Genomic DNA, 21,438 nt, shown 5'->3' with positions numbered 1-21,438 from the left:
GAGAAAAATCCATGAATGCTATTTGGTGCTACCAAGAAAAGTCATGAATTCATTTTTAAAATAAACAAGATGTTAATTGCATTAATTTTTTTTGCTTCTTTTTTACTTTTTCTATTTAGCCCAAATCTTTTTTGCTTTTAGCCCAAATCATCTTCGTCTTGACTCAGGCCACAAGCTTTTCAAGTCGCAGTGGCACTACGATCTGGCAGATGGTTAGGTGCCATGCTGCCCTCTTTCTTTAGAAGTTCAATGAAGTGAAGTTTAGATATAATTATTTCAATTATTTCTGGGGTAAATCCTCAGTGTAGAAGTATGTCGATGGATGTGTCAGTAATATTGTTTTATACTCAATCAAACTTCGGTTTTCAACCACATTGTGGTCTGAAAGTCTGCTACAAAGCCAAGCGGCTTAAGAAAAAAAAAATCAGATTCTTAAAGACTAATGAAGGAAAAATAAACGCAAAAGACAACAACAAAAAAAATAGCGCAACGTACGTAATTTTTGCAACACAATAGCCGGCTAGACAATGTTCATTTCCGGCCAGTCTCGCAGTCAGGCGTTACTGACGTTCAAGAACCAAAGTTTTTGTTGAAAGTATTTTTACTAAAAAAATGCTTAGTAAGCTGTATTTTTAAAGAGAGAATCAATAGGGGATTTAGACCAGGAGAGTCGAAGAGGGATTTAAAATACATTTTTCTGCTCCTCATTGCTTTAAATATAGCTAATCAAGAAGTTTAGGTAATTATCTCAGAGGCTCACATACATAACATATATATATATATATATATATATATATATATATATATATATATATATATATATATATATATATATATATATATATATATATATATATATATATATATATATATATATATATATATATATATATATATATATATATATATATATATATATATATATATATATATATATATATATATATATATATATATATATATATATAAATAAAGGAAGTCCCAGGAAGCCAAGGGTGTTATTTAACAGTTTAAAAAAAATTGGAAGAATAGGAAGATAAGTCTGCGCACCAAGATTATAGTATTCGAAGCTACAGTGATGCGAGTGATCAGGTGTGGTTCTGAAGCGAGGGCGCTCCAAAAAAAGGAGGATTTGCTAGAATGTTCTCCAGAGAAATTGTCTACGGAATGTTTTGGGTAGCCGACTGTCTGACCTATCTCAAACAATGAGCTATGTGAAAAATGCGTGTCAATCCCGCTTACTGGGGCTATGCTGAGAAAAAGGTTTAGATGGCTAGGACAGGCTCTGTGGATGATGGATGACAGGTTGCCCAAGATCGTCCTTTTCGGGCAACCGTCTGATGTCAACCGAAAAGCAGATCGTGCCCGAATGAGGCGGGAGGATGTCGTAAGGAAAGATATATATATATATATATATATATATATATATATATATATATATATATATATATATATATATATATATATATATATATATATATATATATATATAAAAAAAAAAAAATATATATATATATATATATATATATATATATATATATATATATATATATATATATATATATATATATATATATTTAGATTACCTTTGAACAAGCCTATTTTAAATTACCACAGTCAAACTTACCTCATGGTCCACACAGTCTCCACGTCGACATGCAACAAGTGGATCACCAATGTAGCCATCACGGCAGTAACAAACTGGTCTTTGATTGTTGTCTCGGTCGAAGCCAGGCTTGCAAAGAGCGTCAGTGCCACAAGGGTTTGGGTTACACAAATCCTCTGAAAAATGTAATTTTGAAGGCCACAGTGGTTTGATTGAACAAAAATAATAACAAAAGCAATAGATTCTCAGCCAACGAAGCGTAAAATCATTTTTTTTATTGCCGGCTGAGTTTTAGATGGCGTTAATTGTTCTTCCTTTTTTTAAATTGGCTGCCGTTTTGAAATTATAAACGAAAAAAAAAAAAAAAAATAGGCAATTGGCAACCCTTTTGAGATAAAAAAAAAAAGTCCAAGGGCAGCCATGGGTGAGAACAAGATTAAAAAAAGAAAATAAAAGAATAAGTTTTAGCCCAATAGCAACCCTTTTAAATTAATCGAAAAATGAAAATAATTTTTCTTAGGAAATCTCCGTGTTAATCCTTTTTATATGATGATAAAAAAACAAGTTTTTTCAACTGAAATTAAGGAGCAACATTAAAACTTAAAAATTACTAAATTTTGAAATTATTAAATTATTACATATATGAGGGGGTTCATCCCCTAGTCAATACCTCGCTCTTTACGCTTATGTTCGAATTTTGTTCGAATCACAAATCCCTTAATCACAAAGGCCGTTTAATTAGAATAGATAGTTCTTTTGAAAGTACTGAAAAAAAAACTTTACCGTAAAGAGCGAGGTATTGACTAGGGGGCGAACCCCCTCATATACGTAATAATTTCTGTGCGTTTTAAGTTTCAATATTGCTCCTTACTTTCAGTTGAAAAAACTTGCTTTTTTATTTAATTTATGATCGTTTTTAAATAATGCTGGGAAATCCGGCACCCCCTTGATAGAAATGTCCCTTCCCCCAAGGAAAAATCCTCCATGGAAACATCCTCCCACGTAACCTCCTCCTCCGACCCCCTCCACCGGAAAAAGTCCCTTCTGAAAACGTCTGTGTACTTCCCAATAACCAATACTGTATGTAAAGAATGGGCAAAGTTCATAACTTGCAGCCGTTCCCCCGAGAACTGCGGGGGTTGAGTCATCCTCAACGAAATATTTATTAGATTTTCGACTATGTTGAACAAAAGGGCTATCTAAAAATTTTGATTAGGTGACTTCGGGAAAAAAATAAGCGTGGAAGGGGGCCAAGTTGCCGTCCGATTTTTTTGGTCACTTAAAAAGTGCACTAGAACTTTTAATTTCCGTTCGTATGAACCCTCCCATGATATTCTAGGACTACTGGATCGATACGATCACCCCTGATGATTTTTAGGGTTTCGGTTACTATTTAGCCGGATCGTTTCTTACTTACAGTTCGTTACCACGAACTATTTGATTGTAGATGGTAATAAGGTTACCTAAGCTATGGATGTCAGGTCAAGACTTGACATCCATAGCTTAGGTAAGCTTATACCATCTACCATTATTATGCATAAGAGTCCGGTTGGCCTCAGAGCATGTATTATATCGTTTTTATCGCGAGTAACTGCTTAATTCAAGTAAAAGTAGGTGTGACCATGGTTACAGCGAAAGCTGCAACCTAATAAAGAACGATCCACGGCCCATAGTAGCCATAATAATTTTAGGAACTCGCTGACTTCCCGCTGACTGACTTCCGCAAGCATAGAAAATTATTTTTGCCCCAACGTGTATTTATAAAGTTGCAAATCAACGATTATTTTTGAGAAGTATGTTTCTTGTACATATCTATATCAGTAAAGTTGCATGATTGGTTTGCTGTGATGAATTTGACGGAAAATCCAAAATTCACATATCCAAACCTCAGAACTTATTGAAACATGTGTCTAATCAAAAGCAAAATTATCTGAAGTCGTCCAAATGAATTTTCACTAAAAACTCAAGAACTATATTTTAGAAAAATATTCAAAAAAGAGTAACAAACTAACTGATAAAGCTTTATTTACTGAAACGCAAATTTTTCAGCCGGAGAAAGACAATTTTCTACTTCGTTCCAAAGCACATGTGCGCCCAAAATTTGCCCTTATGAAGACGTTGATTTATCAGGTAGCTGCGGAATCCGGCTACCAAGGCAAAACTTAAATATTATAATTGGGTAAAACAAACCTTCAGCTAAAAAAAAAAACAAAAAAAAACAGAATTTCCCTTTGCTCAGAAACTCGTTAGTAGTCAGGGATCCACGCGGGGGGGGGAGTGAAAAAACTAAAGTTATTCTGAAAGGCTGCCCTCAAGCAGGGGTGACTCGTCTGTAAATTTTAAACCTTCTACGAATGATCGTTTGAGTCTATTAGATTTGCATTCTGGGTACGGTCAGGCACGCACCTATGATCCAGTATCTCCCCTACGAGACAGGTGTCTGAAAATCCTATTTGGATTATAACAGCACATGTTAAAAGCGATTCAGATATGGGCACAAAAGCACAAACTGCGTTTTGATCCTGAAAATATTGAAGCGGTGGTATTCACAAATACTGCCTAGTCTGTAAACAGACTAAGAGAAATTGGAAAGCCCCCCTTGTAATAAAAATGTATGGTCACAAGATATCTATAAAAAACGGGTGAAATGTCTGGGGATCATATTTGATCATCAAATGAGCTGGAAAGCCCACTGTGCAAAGAAAGCGTGGGAAGCTACAGCTTCTCTAATCGAGTGTCAGAGAATAGTAGGGAAAATACGGGGAATATAGGGAAAATATGGGTATTATAGGGAAAATATGGGGAATATAGGGAATATATGGGGAATATAGGGAAAATATGGGGCTTATCACCAAATAAGACCATTTATTTATATACGGCAGGTCTGGGTCAACTCGATAAGGGTACAAAAGTTTGCCTGACCAATAATCCCATCTGCATACTATAAAGCTGCCATGGCATCCATAGAACTATGTTTAGGATTTTAACCTATAGAAAATTTGCTAGTGGAAGAAGCAAATATAACGCAATATTCAGTTTAACAAATGGATCGTGAGCCCACAGAAAATCTGGGACAGGAGTAGTGATTTACCATAGTGCCCTGTTCTAGATGAAGTGATAGGAAGTCATCACATAGATAAATATGCAACAGTCTTCCAGGCTTGAATTTTTGGGAATAGTCAATTAAAAAGTGCAGTTATGGAAATAAGTATCATATATGGTAACCAAGAATGCATAAATGTTCTCGAGAATATTAAACGATTTTTTTTTAACTGAAACTAAGGAGTGACATTAAAGCTTAAAACGAACGGAAATTATTCCATATATGAAAGGGGCTGTCCCCAACTCACGGCCTCGGTCTTTACACTAAAGTTTGACTCTTTGTCACAACTCTATTTTTTAAAACAATAAAAACTTTAGTGTAAAGAGCGATGCGTTGAGGAGGGGATAGCCCTTTTCATATACGGAATAATTTCTGTTCGTTTTAAGGTTTAATGTCACTCCTTATTTTCAGTAAAAAAAAACTTGTTATTTTAAATTTAATTCCTGAATATTTTTCAACTAATGCAGGTTTGAATTTGGCTCACCGCACGTGAAAAATTAAAACAAAATTTGCATATTAATTTTGGCAGATTTATTCCATATATGAAGGGTTGTCCCCTCCTCAATATCTTGCTCTTTACGCTGAAGCTGTTAGCACTTTTAAAAAAGCTTCCTATTTTAGTTAAACGGCCCCCGTATTTCAGTTTTTGTAAAACAGACAAACTTTGGCGTAAAGAGTAAGGTATTGAGGAGGGGGCAACCCTTAAATATGAAATAATTTCTGTTTGATTTTTCAAATAATACCTGTAAATCTGGCTCACCCTCTATGAAATATGCCCTTCCCTGTCACGGAAAACTTCCCCGTAGAAATTTAATCCAGCATAAAGTGCACCTCCGCGTCAAATTACCCCAGAACAATTCCTTCCTCGCTGAGAATCCCCCTCCCTGTAAAATTGCTTGCGGACGACTCAGCCTAGAAAATTTTCCTTAGAATTCTTTCATTTCAATAAAACTTTTATCTCTAATCAGTTTCTAAATCACTCCAGAAATGCCCCCTTCCGTGGAAATTATTTCCCAGAAAACAAAACATGCAAAAAAGCCCCTGGATAATTCCCTCGGAACATCTCCAAATGAAAAGATTGGAAAAGAGAATGCATGACAATTAAAAAGAATTTCGTATATTAATTCTGTCAAATCCCCCAGTGTAACATTCCCCCTGGAATATTCGCCCCCAATAAATTTCCCTCCCCAAGAAAGATTCTCCCTATAGACATCCACCCCAAGCACAAAAAAAGATGTCTGTATGCTTCCAAATGAAAAATACTGGGGGGGGGGGGCTTTCATACCTAAGACATAGCTGTTTGCTCTTTCAACTATACTGAACAAAATGGCAATCCCAAAATTTAGATCAGATAACTTTGGGGGGAAAATGGGTGAGGGAGGGACCCAGTTAACCTCCAATCTTTTTGGTCACTGAAAAAGGGCACTAGAAATTTTAATTTCCATTCGAATACACTCTCTTCCGATCTTCTAGGACCATTATTTCGATACAATCACCTTTGGGAAAAAAAAACAAAAAAACACGCATCTATGATCTGTCTTCAGGCAAAAATAGCAAAATTCCACATTTTTGTAGATAGGAGCTTGAAACTTCTACAGTAGGGTTCTCTGGTACGTTGAATTCCTTTAATTTTAGGGGGTGTATCCACCCTATTTCAAAAATTAGGCAAATTTTCTCAGGCACGCAACTTTTGATGGGTAACACTAAATTTGAATCTTATATGAATCTTATATATTTGGGATCAACATAATAAGCTGAGTCTTTTGGTGTATCTATTGATATTAAAATTCCGTTTTTCAGAGTTTCGGTTACTATTGAGTCGAGTTGCTCCTTACTTACAGTCCATTACAACGAACTGCTCGATTGAGAGCAAACAAAAAGTAAATTGGAGTGCAATGAAGCCTTAAACAAACCAGCATCCTATGGTCAGAGGTGGTTTTAGGGGGGGGGGGGAGAGGCAACACTGGCCCCAGATACAGAAATTTTAGGGGCACAAAATTTCAACACAATCGGTCTAACGTTTAAAATTATTTTGTAATCTATGAAATTTTATTTTTATTAAAATAAAGTGGAGGGCGAAGTTGGCAGTAAGCATAACCAAAATGAATCCAAAATTAACATTTTTCTATATCTTTTCCCATCTATAATAAGAAAAGTCTTATTTAAATAAATGAAAATTTTGTTAATAAATAAATATTTTGTTAAAATTTCGTTTGAAAATTTTTGAGTGACAGGAAGGGAGGGCACTAATTAATATTTTACCCCGGGCACAAGAGAGACCAGTACTGTCACTGCCTATGGTAACCATATTACACTGAAGTGGGCCCCGGGACGTTCTGAGATTACAGCTAACGAATTGGCACGTGAAGTAGCTAGGGTAGGACATCAATGAATTCTTACGGACTGGAACCTTTCATAGTTGCTGGAAAGGTACTGTAAGCAGATGGATACTTGAGAGAGCAGAACAAAACTGGCATATATAGGTGGAATACGAAGAAACAAGGGAAATAATTTCAAACTTTAACCCCACACTGATAAAGCGTCTTCTTGAATTTAGAAAATCCAAAATACGAATATTCATTGAAGTTACTCCAAGGAATTAAGAATTTTAGGAGCCATCTCACTGGAAGCCATCTCACTCATGGCTCTTTAGGAGCCATGAACTGGAAGAGCTGATACCCCAATTCGTCAAAAACACCAGATGACCACGGAAACAAGAATGTATTTAATAGAAGAATGTCTGCTTGGCATTAGATACTAGCTTGAGATACTTTATAAATTAAATGTTATGTTGAGGACTCAGATGTGGAAGGCAATATCTGACAGATTGCGGAGTATATGATAAGGATTAAAAGATTTGTCCCTAGCTCCTAAGCCGTTGCTGTATTTTTGAAACAACGAGTTTTATTACCATCATTATTACCATGGTAATAGTAATAATGACAATAATAATAATAATAAAACAAATCTTTAGTAAATGATATGCAACTGTCAAAAAGATGGCCTTTCTATTAATTTTCTGCCTATAAATCTGCAAAATAGAACAATTAAACGCTGCTTAAAAATCAAAATTGAAAATGCTGGCCTGTATATTATTTGTCAAAAAAATGACAAGTATATTAATTTTTAGCCTATAAATTTGCAAAATGGAACAATTAAACGTTGTTTAAAAATAAAATTGAAAAAGCTACCTCTTCAGTCATGTTCGAAAGTTATTTGCAGTCAGTTTATCTTTCAAATTTATTTACATATTTAGTATTAGGTAAACTTCCCACAATACATTAGTTCTTGACACCTGTAAAAATGATGGTCAGCGCAGATACCATTTTTTTTAACCTCGATCCAAAAAAGAAGCGAACCAAAAATTCGCCCTTGCAAAAACATTGAACTTGTCAGTTAGTCGTGAAATAAATACCGAAGTGAAATCTGAAATCTAAGTAGAGCAATTTGATGAAAAAAAAACCTTTCGTTAAAGGCCATCACACGTGAAGGATATCCTATCTATGAATTTAGGGCCCCTGAATCCACAAAATAAAATAACAAGATACACTTCAAAACATGAAACTATAAAACTAACCGCTTTTTTCTTACGTTATGTTCAGCCAGCATGGTATTCGAAATAGTTTACATACTCAAGGGATATGTAAATTTTTAACAATATACTACTTGTCGACATCTATCAAAATAATGGCCTGTATATTAAGTCTGGGCTGGTAAATTTTCCATCTTTGATTCGAAACAGAAGTGAACCGAACATTTGTTTTTATGAAGACGTCAATTTAACAGTTAACTTTAAAATCTGGCTAGCGCAGTGGAACTTAAATACCGTAATTGGCTAAAACAAACCTTTAGTAAACGGTCGCTACCTCTAAAAATGATGGCCCATGTTTCAACTCTGGGCTGGTATATTTTACATCTTTTATTTGAAACAAAAGTTAACCGAGCATCAGTTTTTATGAAGACGTTGATTTAATACTTAACTTTAAAATCTGGCTAGCGCAGCGGAACTTAAATACCGTAATTGGCTAAAACAAACCTTTAGTAAACGGTCGCTACCTGTAAAAATGATGGCCCATGTTTCAACTCTGGGCTGGTATATTTTACATCTTTTATTTGAAACGAAAGTTAACCGAGCATCAGTTTTTATGAAGACGTCGATTTAATACTTAACTTTAAAATCTGGCTAGCGCAGCGGAACTTAAATACGGTATTTGGCTAATAAAAACCTTTAGTAACGTTAGACACCTTTCAAAATAATGGCCCGTGTATTAATTCTGGGCCGGTAAATTTTCCATCTTTGATTCGAAACAGAAGTGAACCGAACATTTGTTTTTATGAAGACGTCAATTTAACAGTTAACTTTAAAATCTGGCTAGCGCAGCGGAACTTAAATACCGTAATTGGCTAAAACAAACCTTTAGTAAACGGTCGCTACCTCTAAAAATGATGGCCCATGTTTCAACTCTGGGCTGGTATATTTTACATCTTTTATTTGAAACAAAAGTTAACCGAGCATCAGTTTTTATGAAGACGTTGATTTAATACTTAACTTTAAAATCTGGCTAGCGCAACGGAACTTAAATACCGTAATTGGCTAAAACAAACCTTTAGTAAACGGTCGCTACCTCTAAAAATGATGGCCCATGTTTCAACTCTGGGCTGGTATATTTTACATCTTTTATTTGAAACGAAAGTTAACCGAGCATCAGTTTTTATGAAGACGTCGATTTAATACTTAACTTTAAAATCTGGCTAGCGCAGCGGAACTTAAATACGGTATTTGGCTAATAAAAACCTTTAGTAACGTTAGACACCTTTCAAAATAATGGCCCGTGTATTAATTCTGGGCCGGTAAATTTTCCATCTTTGATTCGAAGCAGAAGTGAACAGAGCATCTGCTTTTATGAAGACGTCAATTTAACAGTTAATTTTAAAATCTGGATAGCGCAAAGAAATTTAAACACCGTATTTGGCTAAAACAAACCTTTAGTAAACGGTCGACACCTGTCAAAATTATAGCCCGTGTATTAATTCTGGACCGGTAAGATTTCCATCTTTGATTCGAAACAGAAGTGAACCGAGCATCTGCTTTCATGAAGACGTCGATTTAACAGTTAACTTTAAAATCTGGCTAGAGCAGCGAAATTTAAATACTGTATTTGGCTAAAACAAACCTTTAGTAAACGTTCGACACCTGTCAATAGGATTTCCTCCAATGCCCAAGTATCCCCTGGTTTCCCAAGATCTGTGGTTCTTTTATGGTTAATTTCCTAACCCTTATCCTAGTAAAAAGTGGTAATGTTAAAACTTTGTAATTTCATTTGTGTCTTATATTTAATTCCACTAAAATCAATTTTTTTACTTAATTGGTCACCTCATTACATAAAGATTCGAAGAGCTTTGGATACCACCATGAAACCTTCAGAAAAAATAAATCAAGTGTTTTGGCTATTGGCATAATCTAAATCCCAATAGTCATCACTATTCCATCATTAGATGTTTAAAGTCATGTGAGACATTTTTAAATCAGACAGGATTATACAATTTGCTCCTTAAAATTGAATTAAACATGCTACGGGCTATACCTCTTAGACTAAATCAAACAGTTTGTGGTAACGAACTGTAAGTAAGGAGCGACCCGGCTCAATGGTAACCGAAACTCTAAAAAACGGAAGTTTGATACCAATAGATACATCAAAAGAATCAGATTTTAATTCTGATTTCATATATGTAAGTTTCATCAAGTTTAATCTTACCTATCAAAAGTTACGCGCCTGAAAAAAATTGGCTGATTTTCGAAAAAAGGGGGAAAGACCCCCTCAAAGTTATAGAACCTTAATGAAAATCACACCATCATATTCAGCGTATCAGAGAACCCTACTGTAGAGGTTTCAAGCTCCTATCAAAAAAATGTGGAATTTTCCATTTTTTGCCAGAAGAATGATCACGGATGCGTGTTAATTTGTTTGTTTGTTTGTTGTTTTTTTTTTCCCAGGGGTGATCGTATCGACCCAGTGGTCCTAGAATATCGTGGGAGGGCTCAATCGAACTAAAAATAAAATTTCCAGTGCCCATTTTAATTCACCAAAAAAAATGAAGGGCAACTTAGCCAATTCCCGTGTAAATTTTTTCCCAAAGTCACCCAATCAAAATTTTGAGATAGCCATTTAGTTCAGCATGGTCAACATTATTATAGCCATGTCGTTTAAGATGACTAAATCGCTCGAAGCCCCCAGGAGGAAGGCTGAAAGTTATGAACTTTACCCAATGTTAACATATAGTATTGGTTATTGGGACCCGGCTCAATGGTAACCGAAACTCTAGAAAACGGAATTTTGATGCAAATAGATATATCAAAAGAATAGGATTTTAATGCTGATTTCAAATATATAAGTTTCATCAAGTTTAATCTTACCTATCAACAGTTACGTGCCTGAGAAAACTTAGCTGATTTTCGAAAAAAGGGGGAAAGGCCCCCTAAAAATTATAGAACCTTAGTGAAAATCACACCATCATATTCCGCGTATCAGAGAACCCTACTGTAGAGGTTTCAAGCTCCTATCTAATGTGGAATTTTGCATTTTTTGCCATAAGAAAGATCACGGGTGCGTGTTTATTTATTTTTTTTTTCCCAGGGGTGATCGTATCGACCTAGTGGTCCTAGAATATCGTGGGAGGGCTCATTGGAATTGAAATTAAAAGTTCTAGTTCTCTTTTTAAGCGACAAAAAAAATAGAGGGCGACTAGGCCCCCTCCCAAGCTCATTTTTTTCCCAAAGTCACCTGATCAAAACTTTGAGATAGCCATTTTGTTTAGTATGTTCGAGAATATTATAAGTATGTCTTTTAGGATGACTTAATCCCCCGAAGTTCCCGGGGGGAGGGCTGAAAGTTATGAAGTTTACCCAATGTTAACATACAGTATTGCTTATTGGGAAGTATACAGTACAGACGTTTTCAGGGGAGATTTTTCCTGGTCGTGGGGGGGGGGTCGGGGGTTATGTGGGAGGATCTTTCCATGAAGGAAGTTTTCATGGGGGAAGGGAAATTGCTATGAAGGGGACGCCGGACTTCCCAGCATTATTTAAAAAAAAGATCAGAAATTAAATATAAAAAAACAAGTTTTTCAACTGCAACAGCAGCAACATCAAAACGATAAACGAACAGAAAATATAACATATATGATTGGGTTCACCCACTAGTCAATACCTCTCTCTTTAAGCCAAATATTTTTTAATACTTTCATAAGAGCTATTTATTCTAATTAACGGCCTTTGTGATTAAGGGGTCATTTTTAAAGAATTGGAACGAAATTCGAACCTTAGCTTAAAGATCAAGGTATTGACTAGGAGGAGAACCCCCTAATATACGTACTAAAATTATATGAATATAGAACTTGGTTACGTGAGTTAATTCGTAAGTTACGTATATTTATTACTAATAAGAACGTTCGTAAATAAAATGAAACAAGTTTTGAGAAAGCCATTTAACCAAATAAAAGTAAATTAATATGAAAATTTTATTTTAATTATTCATGTACTGTGAGCCAAGATCAAAACCTGCATTTATTCAAAAACGTTCAAAAATTAAATAAATAAAAACAAGTTTTTTTTAACTGAAAGTAAGGAGCGACATTAAAACTTAAAACGAACAGAAATTATTCCGTATATGAAAGGGGCTGTCCCCTCCTTAACGCCTTGCTCTTTACGCTAAAGTTTGACTCTTTCTCACAACTCTATTTTTTTTAACAATAAAAACCTTTAGCGTAAAGAGCAAGGCGTTGAGGAGGGGACAGCCCCTTTCATATACGGAATAATTTCTGTTCGTTTTAAGTTTTAATGTCGCTCCTTACTTTCAGTTAAAAAAAATTTGTTTTTTTTATTTTTCGAAACAAAAGTGAACCGAGCATCTGCTCTTATGAAGACGTCGGTTTAACAGTTAATTTTAAAATATGGCTAGCGCAGTAAAATCTAAATACCGTATTTAGCTAAAAGAAACCTTTAGTAAACGGTCGACACCTGTCAAAATGCTGGCCCGTGTATCAATTCTGGGCCGGTAAATTCTCCATCTTTGATTTGAAACAGAAGTGATCCGAGCATCTGCTTATATGAAGACGTCGATTTGACAGTTAACTTTGAAATATGGCTACCGCAGCGAAATTTAAATACCGTATATTGCTAAAACAAACCTTTAGTAAACGGTCGACACCTGTCAAAAGGATGGCCTGTGTATCCCTTTGGACATGAGCAAATGGCCTTGTGATTGTTCACCCTGCAATCAGCACCGGTGCCACATGCTCCATTGCACGGATCAATGCACTGCAAGTTGAAGCAGGCCTGGTTGGACGGACAATCGTCATGACGGACACATTCTGGTTTGCATTCAGTGTACGGGTCGCCTTGGTAGTTCGTTGGACAGCTGCAGAGGGCACGATTGTTCTGGAAAGTAGATAAGTCGGTTAAAATGCTTGGGTTTGTATTCAGTACGGTTGCAGTATTTCAAAAAGCGGCATGTTACGTACTTAAATTTTTTACTGGAGAGGTATTAATTTGAAAAATATCTTTTTACGTGTAAGTTAAAGGGAAATTAAAATTTTTTACCGTATTTACAGTTAATCAAACAGTTCGTGGTAACGAACTCTAAGTAAAGAGTGGTCCGACTCAATAGTAGCCGAAGCTCTAAAAGACAGAATTTTGATACCAATAGATTTATTAAAAGAATTGGCTTATTATGCTGATTCCAAATATATAAGTTTCACTAAATTTAATCTTACGTATCAGACGTTATGAGCCTGAAAAAATTTATCTGATTTACGTAAAAAGGGGAAGACACCCCTTAAAATTCATAGCGTCTTAATGAAAATCACACCATCAGATTGAGCGTATCTGGGAACCAAACAATAGAGGTTTCTAGTTCCTATCTGCAAAAATGTGGAATTTTGTATTTTTTTTGCTAGAAGAAAAATCACGAATGCGTGTTTATTTGTTGTTTTTTGTTTGTTTATTTTTCCCAGGGGTGCTCGCATCAACCCAGTAGCCCTAGGATATCGGGAGAGATCTCATTCGAACGGAAATTAAAGGTTCTTGTGCCCTTTTTAAGTGACCAAAAAGATTGGAGGGCAGCTAGGATTCCTCCCACGCTCCTTTTTTTTAATCAAAATAGTCTGACCAACATTTTGAGGTAGCCATTTGGTTCAGCATGGTTGAAAAGCCGGATGATTGTGTCTTTGGAGAAAACATGACTCCCCAGAGCTCCTGGGGGAAGGTGTTTAAGTTATAAAATTTGCCCATTTTTTATGTTTAGTATTTGTTGCTGGGAAATAAGCATATATTTTTCGGGTAAGAGGGGACAAGTTTTCTGCTGGGAGGATTTTCCGCATGAAGAATTTTCCATGGGGTGAATTTTTCAGGGGAAATTTTACACTGGGGGAATTTGCCAGAATTCCTCTATGAAATTCTTCTTATGTCTTGCTTTTTCTTTGCAGACGCAATGTTAAGGATAATTGACCGGGGTAAATTTTGACCAGGATTGAATTGTCTAGAAGATATATCCAGGGGAAGGAAAAATATTTGTGTGGAAGTAGAGCCAGATTTCCTGGCATTATTTAAAAAACGATCGGAAATTAAATTAAAAAAACACGTTTTTTGAACTAAAAGTAAGGAGCAACTTTAAAACTTAAAACAAACAGAAATTGTTTACGTATATGAGGGGGTTTCCCCTTCCTCAATACCTCGCTCTTCACGCTAATGTCCCAATTCTTTAAGAGCAACTCCTCAAACATAACGCTCGTTTAATTAAAACAATATGACGCTTTTTTTAAAGTACTTAAAAACCATTAGCGTAAAGAGCGAGGTGTTGAGGAGGGACAACCCCCCTCATATATGCAATATGCTGGGTCTGTTTTTACAGGAAAGGTGATAAACCTGATGCCCGACCTAGGGGTAGCTAGAATAAAACCCCAAGCAAGCAGAACATCAATCCACTTGGATTGCCACAGGGTTTGATTAGTCTGATCATTGCAGTTTTAGGTGTGAAGCTATTATACTAACGTGCAGACGATTGGACTGATGGGCAAAAAAATTCATCATAGGCAGCGCAATAGCACTGCCTAAGTAAAGAACGATGTTGTCACAGTGTATTATTTATTTATTTTTTGCTTTTTGTTTTAGACCAGGGCACTTCCTATCGAAGGAGTTGTCGTAGAAACTTCGGAAAGGGCGCATTCAATTGGAAATTGGAAGGGCTTGTGCCCTTTTTAATAGCCAAAAGTGATTCGAGGGCAACTAACACCCATTCCACGCCCACCATTTCTCCAAACACATCCAATAAAAATTTTGAGATAGCCATTTTGTTCAACATAGTTGAAAGATCTGGAAATTATGTCTTTGAGGCTGACACTCCCCCCACATTCCTAAGGGCAAGGGTTGCAAGTTGTGCCCTGGTGGTATATAAGGTTTTTATAGAAAGCGTTGTCGTGGAAACTTCAGAAAGGGCTCATTCGACTGGAAATTGAAAGGGCTAGTGCCCTTTCAAATAGTAGAAGGTGATTGGAGGGCAACTTACCCCGCTCTTACGCCCACCATTTCCTCAAACACATCCAAACAACCTTTTGAGATAGCCATTTTTTTTCAACGTAGTTGAAAGTTCTGGAAATTAGGTCTTTGAGGATGACAGTCCCCCCCCCTACAGACCTCAGAGCAAGGGTTGTAAATTATGCCCTGGGGCATATAAAGTTTTTATTGAAAGTGTTGTCGTAGAAACTTCAAAAGGGTTCATTCAATTGGAAATTAAGAGGGCTAGTGCCCTTTTTAATAGTCAAAAGTGATTGGAGAGCAACTAACCCCATCTCACGCCCACCATTTCCCAGAACACATCCAATCAAAATTTTGAGATGGCCCTTTTGTTCAACGTAGTTGAAAGGTCCGGAAATTATGTCTTTGAGAATGACAAACCCCCCACATCTCCCAGGGCAAAGGTTATAAGATACGCCCTGGGGACATATAAGGTTTTTCTTATAGAAAGCATTGTCGTAGAAACTTCAAAAAGGGCTCATTCAATCGGGAATTGAGAGGGCTAGTGCCCTTATTAATAGTCAAAAGTGATCGGAGGGCAAATGTCCCCAAATACTTCCAATCAACATTCTGATAGAACCATTTTGTTGAACATAGTTGAAGGGTCCGGAAATTACGTCTTTGAGTATGACAACCCCCACAGCCCTCAGGGCTAAGGTTGTAAGTTATGCCCTCGGGGCATATAAGGTTTTTATAGAAAGCGTTGTCGTAAAAACTTCAAAAAGACTCATTCGATTGGAAATTGAGAGGGCTACTGCCCTTTTTAATAGTCGAAAGTAATCGGAGCGAAAATCCCCCCCTCAACCCCGCCCGTCATTTCCTCAAACATTCCCGATCAACACTTTGATATGGCCATTTCGTTCAACGTAGTTGAAAGGTCTGGAAATTATGTCTTTGAGGATGACAACCCTCCCCCCGTAACCCTCAGGACAAGGGTCATAAGTTATGGCCTTGGGTTATATAAGGTTTTAATAGAAAGTTTTGTCGTAGAAGCTTCAAAAATGGCTCATTCGATTTGAAATTGATAGGACTAGTGCCTTTCCTATTTGTCGAAAGTGATCAGAGGGCAAATGCCCCCCCCCCATGCCTGTCATTTCCCCGAACACTTCCAATCAAAATTTGGTGATAGCCATTTGGTTCAACGTATTTGAAAGGTCTGGAAATTATATCTTTGAGTACAACCAATCCCCCCTGTCCTCAGGGTAAGGGTTGTAAGTTATGGCCTGGGGGCACATATGGTTTTTTTTATAGAAAGCATGGCCATATAAACTTCGGAGGGGGGCTCATTGGATTGGTAATCAGACGCTCTAGTGCTCTTTTTAAGAGTCAAAATGATACTTTTCCTTGAAAAAGACTATGTCAATATAAAACGAATAGAAATTAATTAAAGAAAAACTTTTTCAACAAAACAATTTTTCAAAAAAAAATAAAGAACTCCATTAAACCAAATATGAACAAAAATAGAATCAAATAATCTACCAAGCATACAACTACCACAAATCAGTATCAATAAATAAATGAAACCGAAAACAAACAGAGATTAAAATAAATAGCAGAGTCAAACTCAAAACGAGCAGAAATTAATATGAGTAGGGTTCTAAACCCCTATGCTTTCTAAAAGCCAGAAAATAATTTGTACTTTAATGAAAAAATTCTTTTATACGTTTTCATTTCTATAACTTTAAGAAATCAAAATTAATTAAGATTTTAAGGAATAAATATCAGAACATGTATATTAAACTGAAAATGCACATTTTTTTCAGTAAATTCAATTGAATTTTTTTAAGTAAAATACAAATTATATTTCTCGTTTTGAGTTGATTTTCGTTTTGATTTTTGAGTTATCTGCTCGTTTTGAGTTTGACTCTGTTGTTTATTTTAATTTCTGTTTGTTTTGGGTTTCATTCATTTATTGATACTGATTTGTGGTAGTTGTATGCTTGGTAGATTATTTTATTCTATTTTATTTTTGGTTTAATGATGGAGTTCTTTACTTTTTTTGAAAAACTTATTTTGTGGAAACAGTTTTTTAAATTAATAAGACGAAAGAAAGAACTATACATACTGAGACACGGCAGTCTGCGTTTCTGCCACATCGGGTCAAACAGGGATCTTGACAACGGAAGTCGATACAGGCTAAAGATGTATCGCAGTCAAAATCTGCATCACATTCATGTCTGCATCCTTGAATGGGGTCACCAATGTAACCAGATTGACAGCTGCAAATAGCTTGGTTGCCATCTGATCTACAATTACTGTTTGGACCACATGGAGTTGGGCTGCAAAGATCTCCAAAGCCACCTTAATAAAAAAATGAAAAATAGTTTGAAACAAATAAAACAAGAAATATAAAAAGAGAAGCTTAGTCAAGTGCATTTAAAAAATTTATGTATTTGGAAGCCTTTAAATATGTGGATCAGCCATCTCAAATAACGTGACCATAATGGCTTGTACCCCATTCCTTTTCAAAATTGCTTTCTACTTCCAGAAACTTACATAGGAATTTACGTCACGGGGTACACAATATTACTGGGAGGACCCAAATATATATATATATATATATATATATATATATATATATATATATATATATATATATATATATATATATATATATATATATATATATATATATATTACCTCTCTACTAATGTCACTCGACCACCTGATACCCCCATGCACGAATATCCCCTCCCTCTTGGACTCCTCTTGGTACTTTTGGTACTTCCTGTAATTTCCTGCTGTAAAAAGAAATATTGACCCTAAAAGGCAAGGGTTTACTGACATATGTAAATTACTCACGCCAGCGTGGTGCCAAGCGCGGTGGAACTTTGCAAAGTGTCGATGGAAGTGTGCCACGCCTGACAAAACTGTGCAGCACGCATAGTACTCCGAGATAAATACCAGGTGGTGAAAAATGAGCGGCATCTCGCAAAACGCCCAAAATACTTTAAGCAAAATCCCGTGATGGCCAGTTTAAATTTACTGTTCCTGCACATACAAAAAAAAATCCTCATATATTCGGAGATAGTAATATCACCTGTCAAGTTATGTGTAAATATTTGAAAGCGGATCTGTCCTTACCTTTCCCCTCCATCAAACTCCTTCCTGCCCCTTTCAGGACTTTTTTTCTATCAGAGAGGGTCCTATATGCTACGAGCGGTGGCGGATCCAGGGGGCGAGGGGGTGCCCCCCCTCGCATAGTCTAAGTTAGTGTAATTTACTTAATTACCTTAAGTTTGCGTTAAATAAACTTGCTTCTAACGCAATTTTATCGGATCAATCTTTTTTCCCCCCACACTAAAAAATCCTGGATCCGCCCCTGTACGAGCGCTTAAGGTTTTCCTTTGGGAATTGCCCCTGTCTCCAAAGACAAACATTTATAAACTTGTAGGTACGCCTTATTCACATTTTCAAACAAAACTTGCTTTTATTATTACTCCTCCACTCTCCCCAAAAAATTCCTACACACGTGCCTGTTCCATTTACCTGCCCATGGCCTACGCTACCGTTATCTTAAATTAGCACCGTATGGGAGGCAAAAATACTTTTTAGATGGTTTCAGGCTTAGGAGAACCAGTATGTTCCCTTTTTATATTTTTACACCAAAGGGGGGAAGTAGTTGCTTGGCAATTCTTAGCTATCGACAATACTGGGCATTGTATTACACATGCCTTTATGTTTTGCCACGTATGATGCAAATGGTCATTCACCTGTGATAGGTGGGACTAATCAAAGATATCTTGGAGTGAATCAGAATAAATTATTCGGACATCCTTGGTCCGTCCAAATTTGGAAACTAAATGATTGACGTTTGAATAATAATTTTCCGAAGTACTCCAAATTGATTGTTTATATATCCCCGAATAAAGGTGTTAACACCTACTGACGTAGTTAGTGGTTTACTTTGCTTTTTTTTTAACTATGCAGCAACAACATTTTGGCTGAGGTATTTAAAAGGCGATATATGACATATCAACTTGTTAAAATGCTGTAGGCCTAATTTATATTTCGTTTAATAAGATTATTCGCAATAAAATAATTGTTCGTTTTCCGGTGTGAAAAAAAAACAAACCTGGATATGACACGACTTTGGGATAGTTCGAAGTTTATGGAAAATTAAATTTGGATTTGTTTTAATATGAATCACGTCACAAATACCCAGACGTCCAATACCCCATTGTTTCTTCAAGGGAAACTAGATAATATGGTACAATTTGGCAAGCGTAATTGCTAAGACATAGCCTACCTTTTAATAGTGTGGCCTAAACCAGAAGAAGATTCTAAGAGTCTGAATCTACTTAAGTAAGGTTTAAAAACCAAAGGATCGGAATGTATCTCTTTTGCGTATCTTCATCAGTCAGTGGTAGGTAGAGCTATACCCATCGGCAAGGCCGTATCTAGAGGAGTTAGGGGGTTTGAACCCCATCCCTCCAAAAAAAAATTCTTGATTTGTTTTTTTAGTTATTTTGCATACCCCTCCCCAATCCTGGATACGGCCCTGCCCATTAGTCAAGGTAACTCAAAAGGCGGTATAGTTACACATTCTAAGTTTCACAGGAAAGTTAAAAAAGTCATACTGAGTTTTTCGATTGTTATTACGAACAGTTGTTTTTACAAGGAAGATTTTTATCTAGCCTCCAAGGCAAAACACATGCATTATGCCAAAGACTCGAAATCCCTCCTTTTTAAGCGTTTTAGCGGAGGAAATTTAATAGATTTTGGAAAAAGGGGAAACTTCTAATTATCTTTACACCCGGAAAAATATAGGAAAGTGAGTTGGACCAATCGCACATATCTCGTTTAATAGATTGGACTATAAATTGTAAGATTTTTATCTAGCCTCCAAGTCAAAACACATTCGTTGTGCCAAAGACTCAAAAACCCTCCTTTAGGGAGGAGATTTAACAGATTTTGGAAAAAAGGAAGCTTCTATTACCTTTACACCCGGTAAAATATAGGAAAGTGAGTTGGACCAATCGCACATATCTCGTTTAATAGATTTTGGAAAAAAAGGAAACTTCTAATTATCTTTACACCCGGAAAAATATAGGAAAGTGAGTTGAACCAATCTCAAATATCTCGTTTAATAGATTGGACTATAAATGTTTTTTAATAAAAACTACCTCATAACGGCTTTTGATTTACCACAGCCAATCTGCACCAAGCAGCAACCAAAGTGTATCCATTTCCCTAAGTTCAATTTACACGCAGGCTTAGCTAGACATCAATGTCTAGCTATAATCATTTTCGACCAATTACAATTTATATTCTCTGTTATAATTAGCCCTGATTGGTCCGTTGTGATGATGACTGGAAATCGATGCCCAACTAAGCCCAAATGTGAACAGGGCCTAAGGTAAAATGACATAACAGCTTGCCAAAGCTAGTCATTTGAAAATGACATTGACTAAAAATAATACACAACACCCACGTTCGATGAGTTGTATAGTGACTGTGAGTCACATAAGAGCAAATTTATTGCACGTAAAGTATCAGTCTATTGGAGCCCCTTAATTAATTCTAGTCTTAGCTAACATTACTTCGATGATATCAGACGTAGGTAGGAGGTGGAGTGTGGGGGGTTGTATTCCACTTCATTGGTACGCAAAGCTTCTGTCACTAGAGCATAATACCTTTTTATCTTATTTCTTTGACAATAATTTTTTAAGTAGCCTCGACTGATGATTCGAAGAAAAATTACGGTTAAATGCGCAGTTTGAATTTTTGGACTACAAAGCTTAAATGTCACTTTTGAAACAAAACATCATGGCGTCTAGGCCATATTCACATCTTCAAAAGTATTTTTTCAAATAGTTATATTTTTGTAGTATTTTTGTAATTTCTCTTGTTTGCAATTATTAAGTTCATAGTCTACATCTTTTTAAGATTGCACATATTGACTCTACTCTATGTCTTCTGCATAAACCTTGCTTGTTCCTCGTTATGTGACTGTCAGTGCCAGGGTTGCCACAAGAACCAAAAAATACCAATATTTCACAAAAAAAATCAGCAAAAATCACCAAAATCGATGATCAATAATAATAGGCTATACGTCAATTAGACGTGTTGAGCACCTTGATGTAAGACACTGTGTTTTTCAAAGATCGTCAACAACTTAAAGAAGAAACAGAATTTATAGCGAATACTGAATTTCAA

The 21,438-nt window shown here is 36.0% G+C and overlaps 1 protein-coding gene across 1 annotated transcript in view; it reads right to left on the bottom strand.

The window, feature by feature from the left end:
* Nucleotides 1-21,438, bottom strand: part of LOC148954697 (uncharacterized) — an 82,509-nt gene that overhangs the window by 1,761 nt on the left and 59,310 nt on the right. The window contains exons 8-10 of the mRNA XM_089086700.1: nucleotides 17,345-17,580; nucleotides 12,897-13,146; nucleotides 1,628-1,782 (exon numbers count right to left, since the gene is read on the bottom strand). Coding sequence (XP_088942826.1) covers nucleotides 1,628-1,782; nucleotides 12,897-13,146; nucleotides 17,345-17,580 — 641 coding nt within the window. The remainder of the gene's footprint in view (nucleotides 1-1,627; nucleotides 1,783-12,896; nucleotides 13,147-17,344; nucleotides 17,581-21,438) is intronic.

The sequence above is a fragment of the Artemia sp. Qi Xiang Cuo genome, chromosome 3 (genome assembly GCF_049724085.1).
Source record: "Artemia sp. Qi Xiang Cuo chromosome 3, ASM4972408v1, whole genome shotgun sequence".
Classification (NCBI taxonomy): domain Eukaryota; kingdom Metazoa; phylum Arthropoda; class Branchiopoda; order Anostraca; family Artemiidae; genus Artemia; species Artemia sp. Qi Xiang Cuo.
This window is presented reverse-complemented; position numbering and strand designations above follow the sequence as displayed.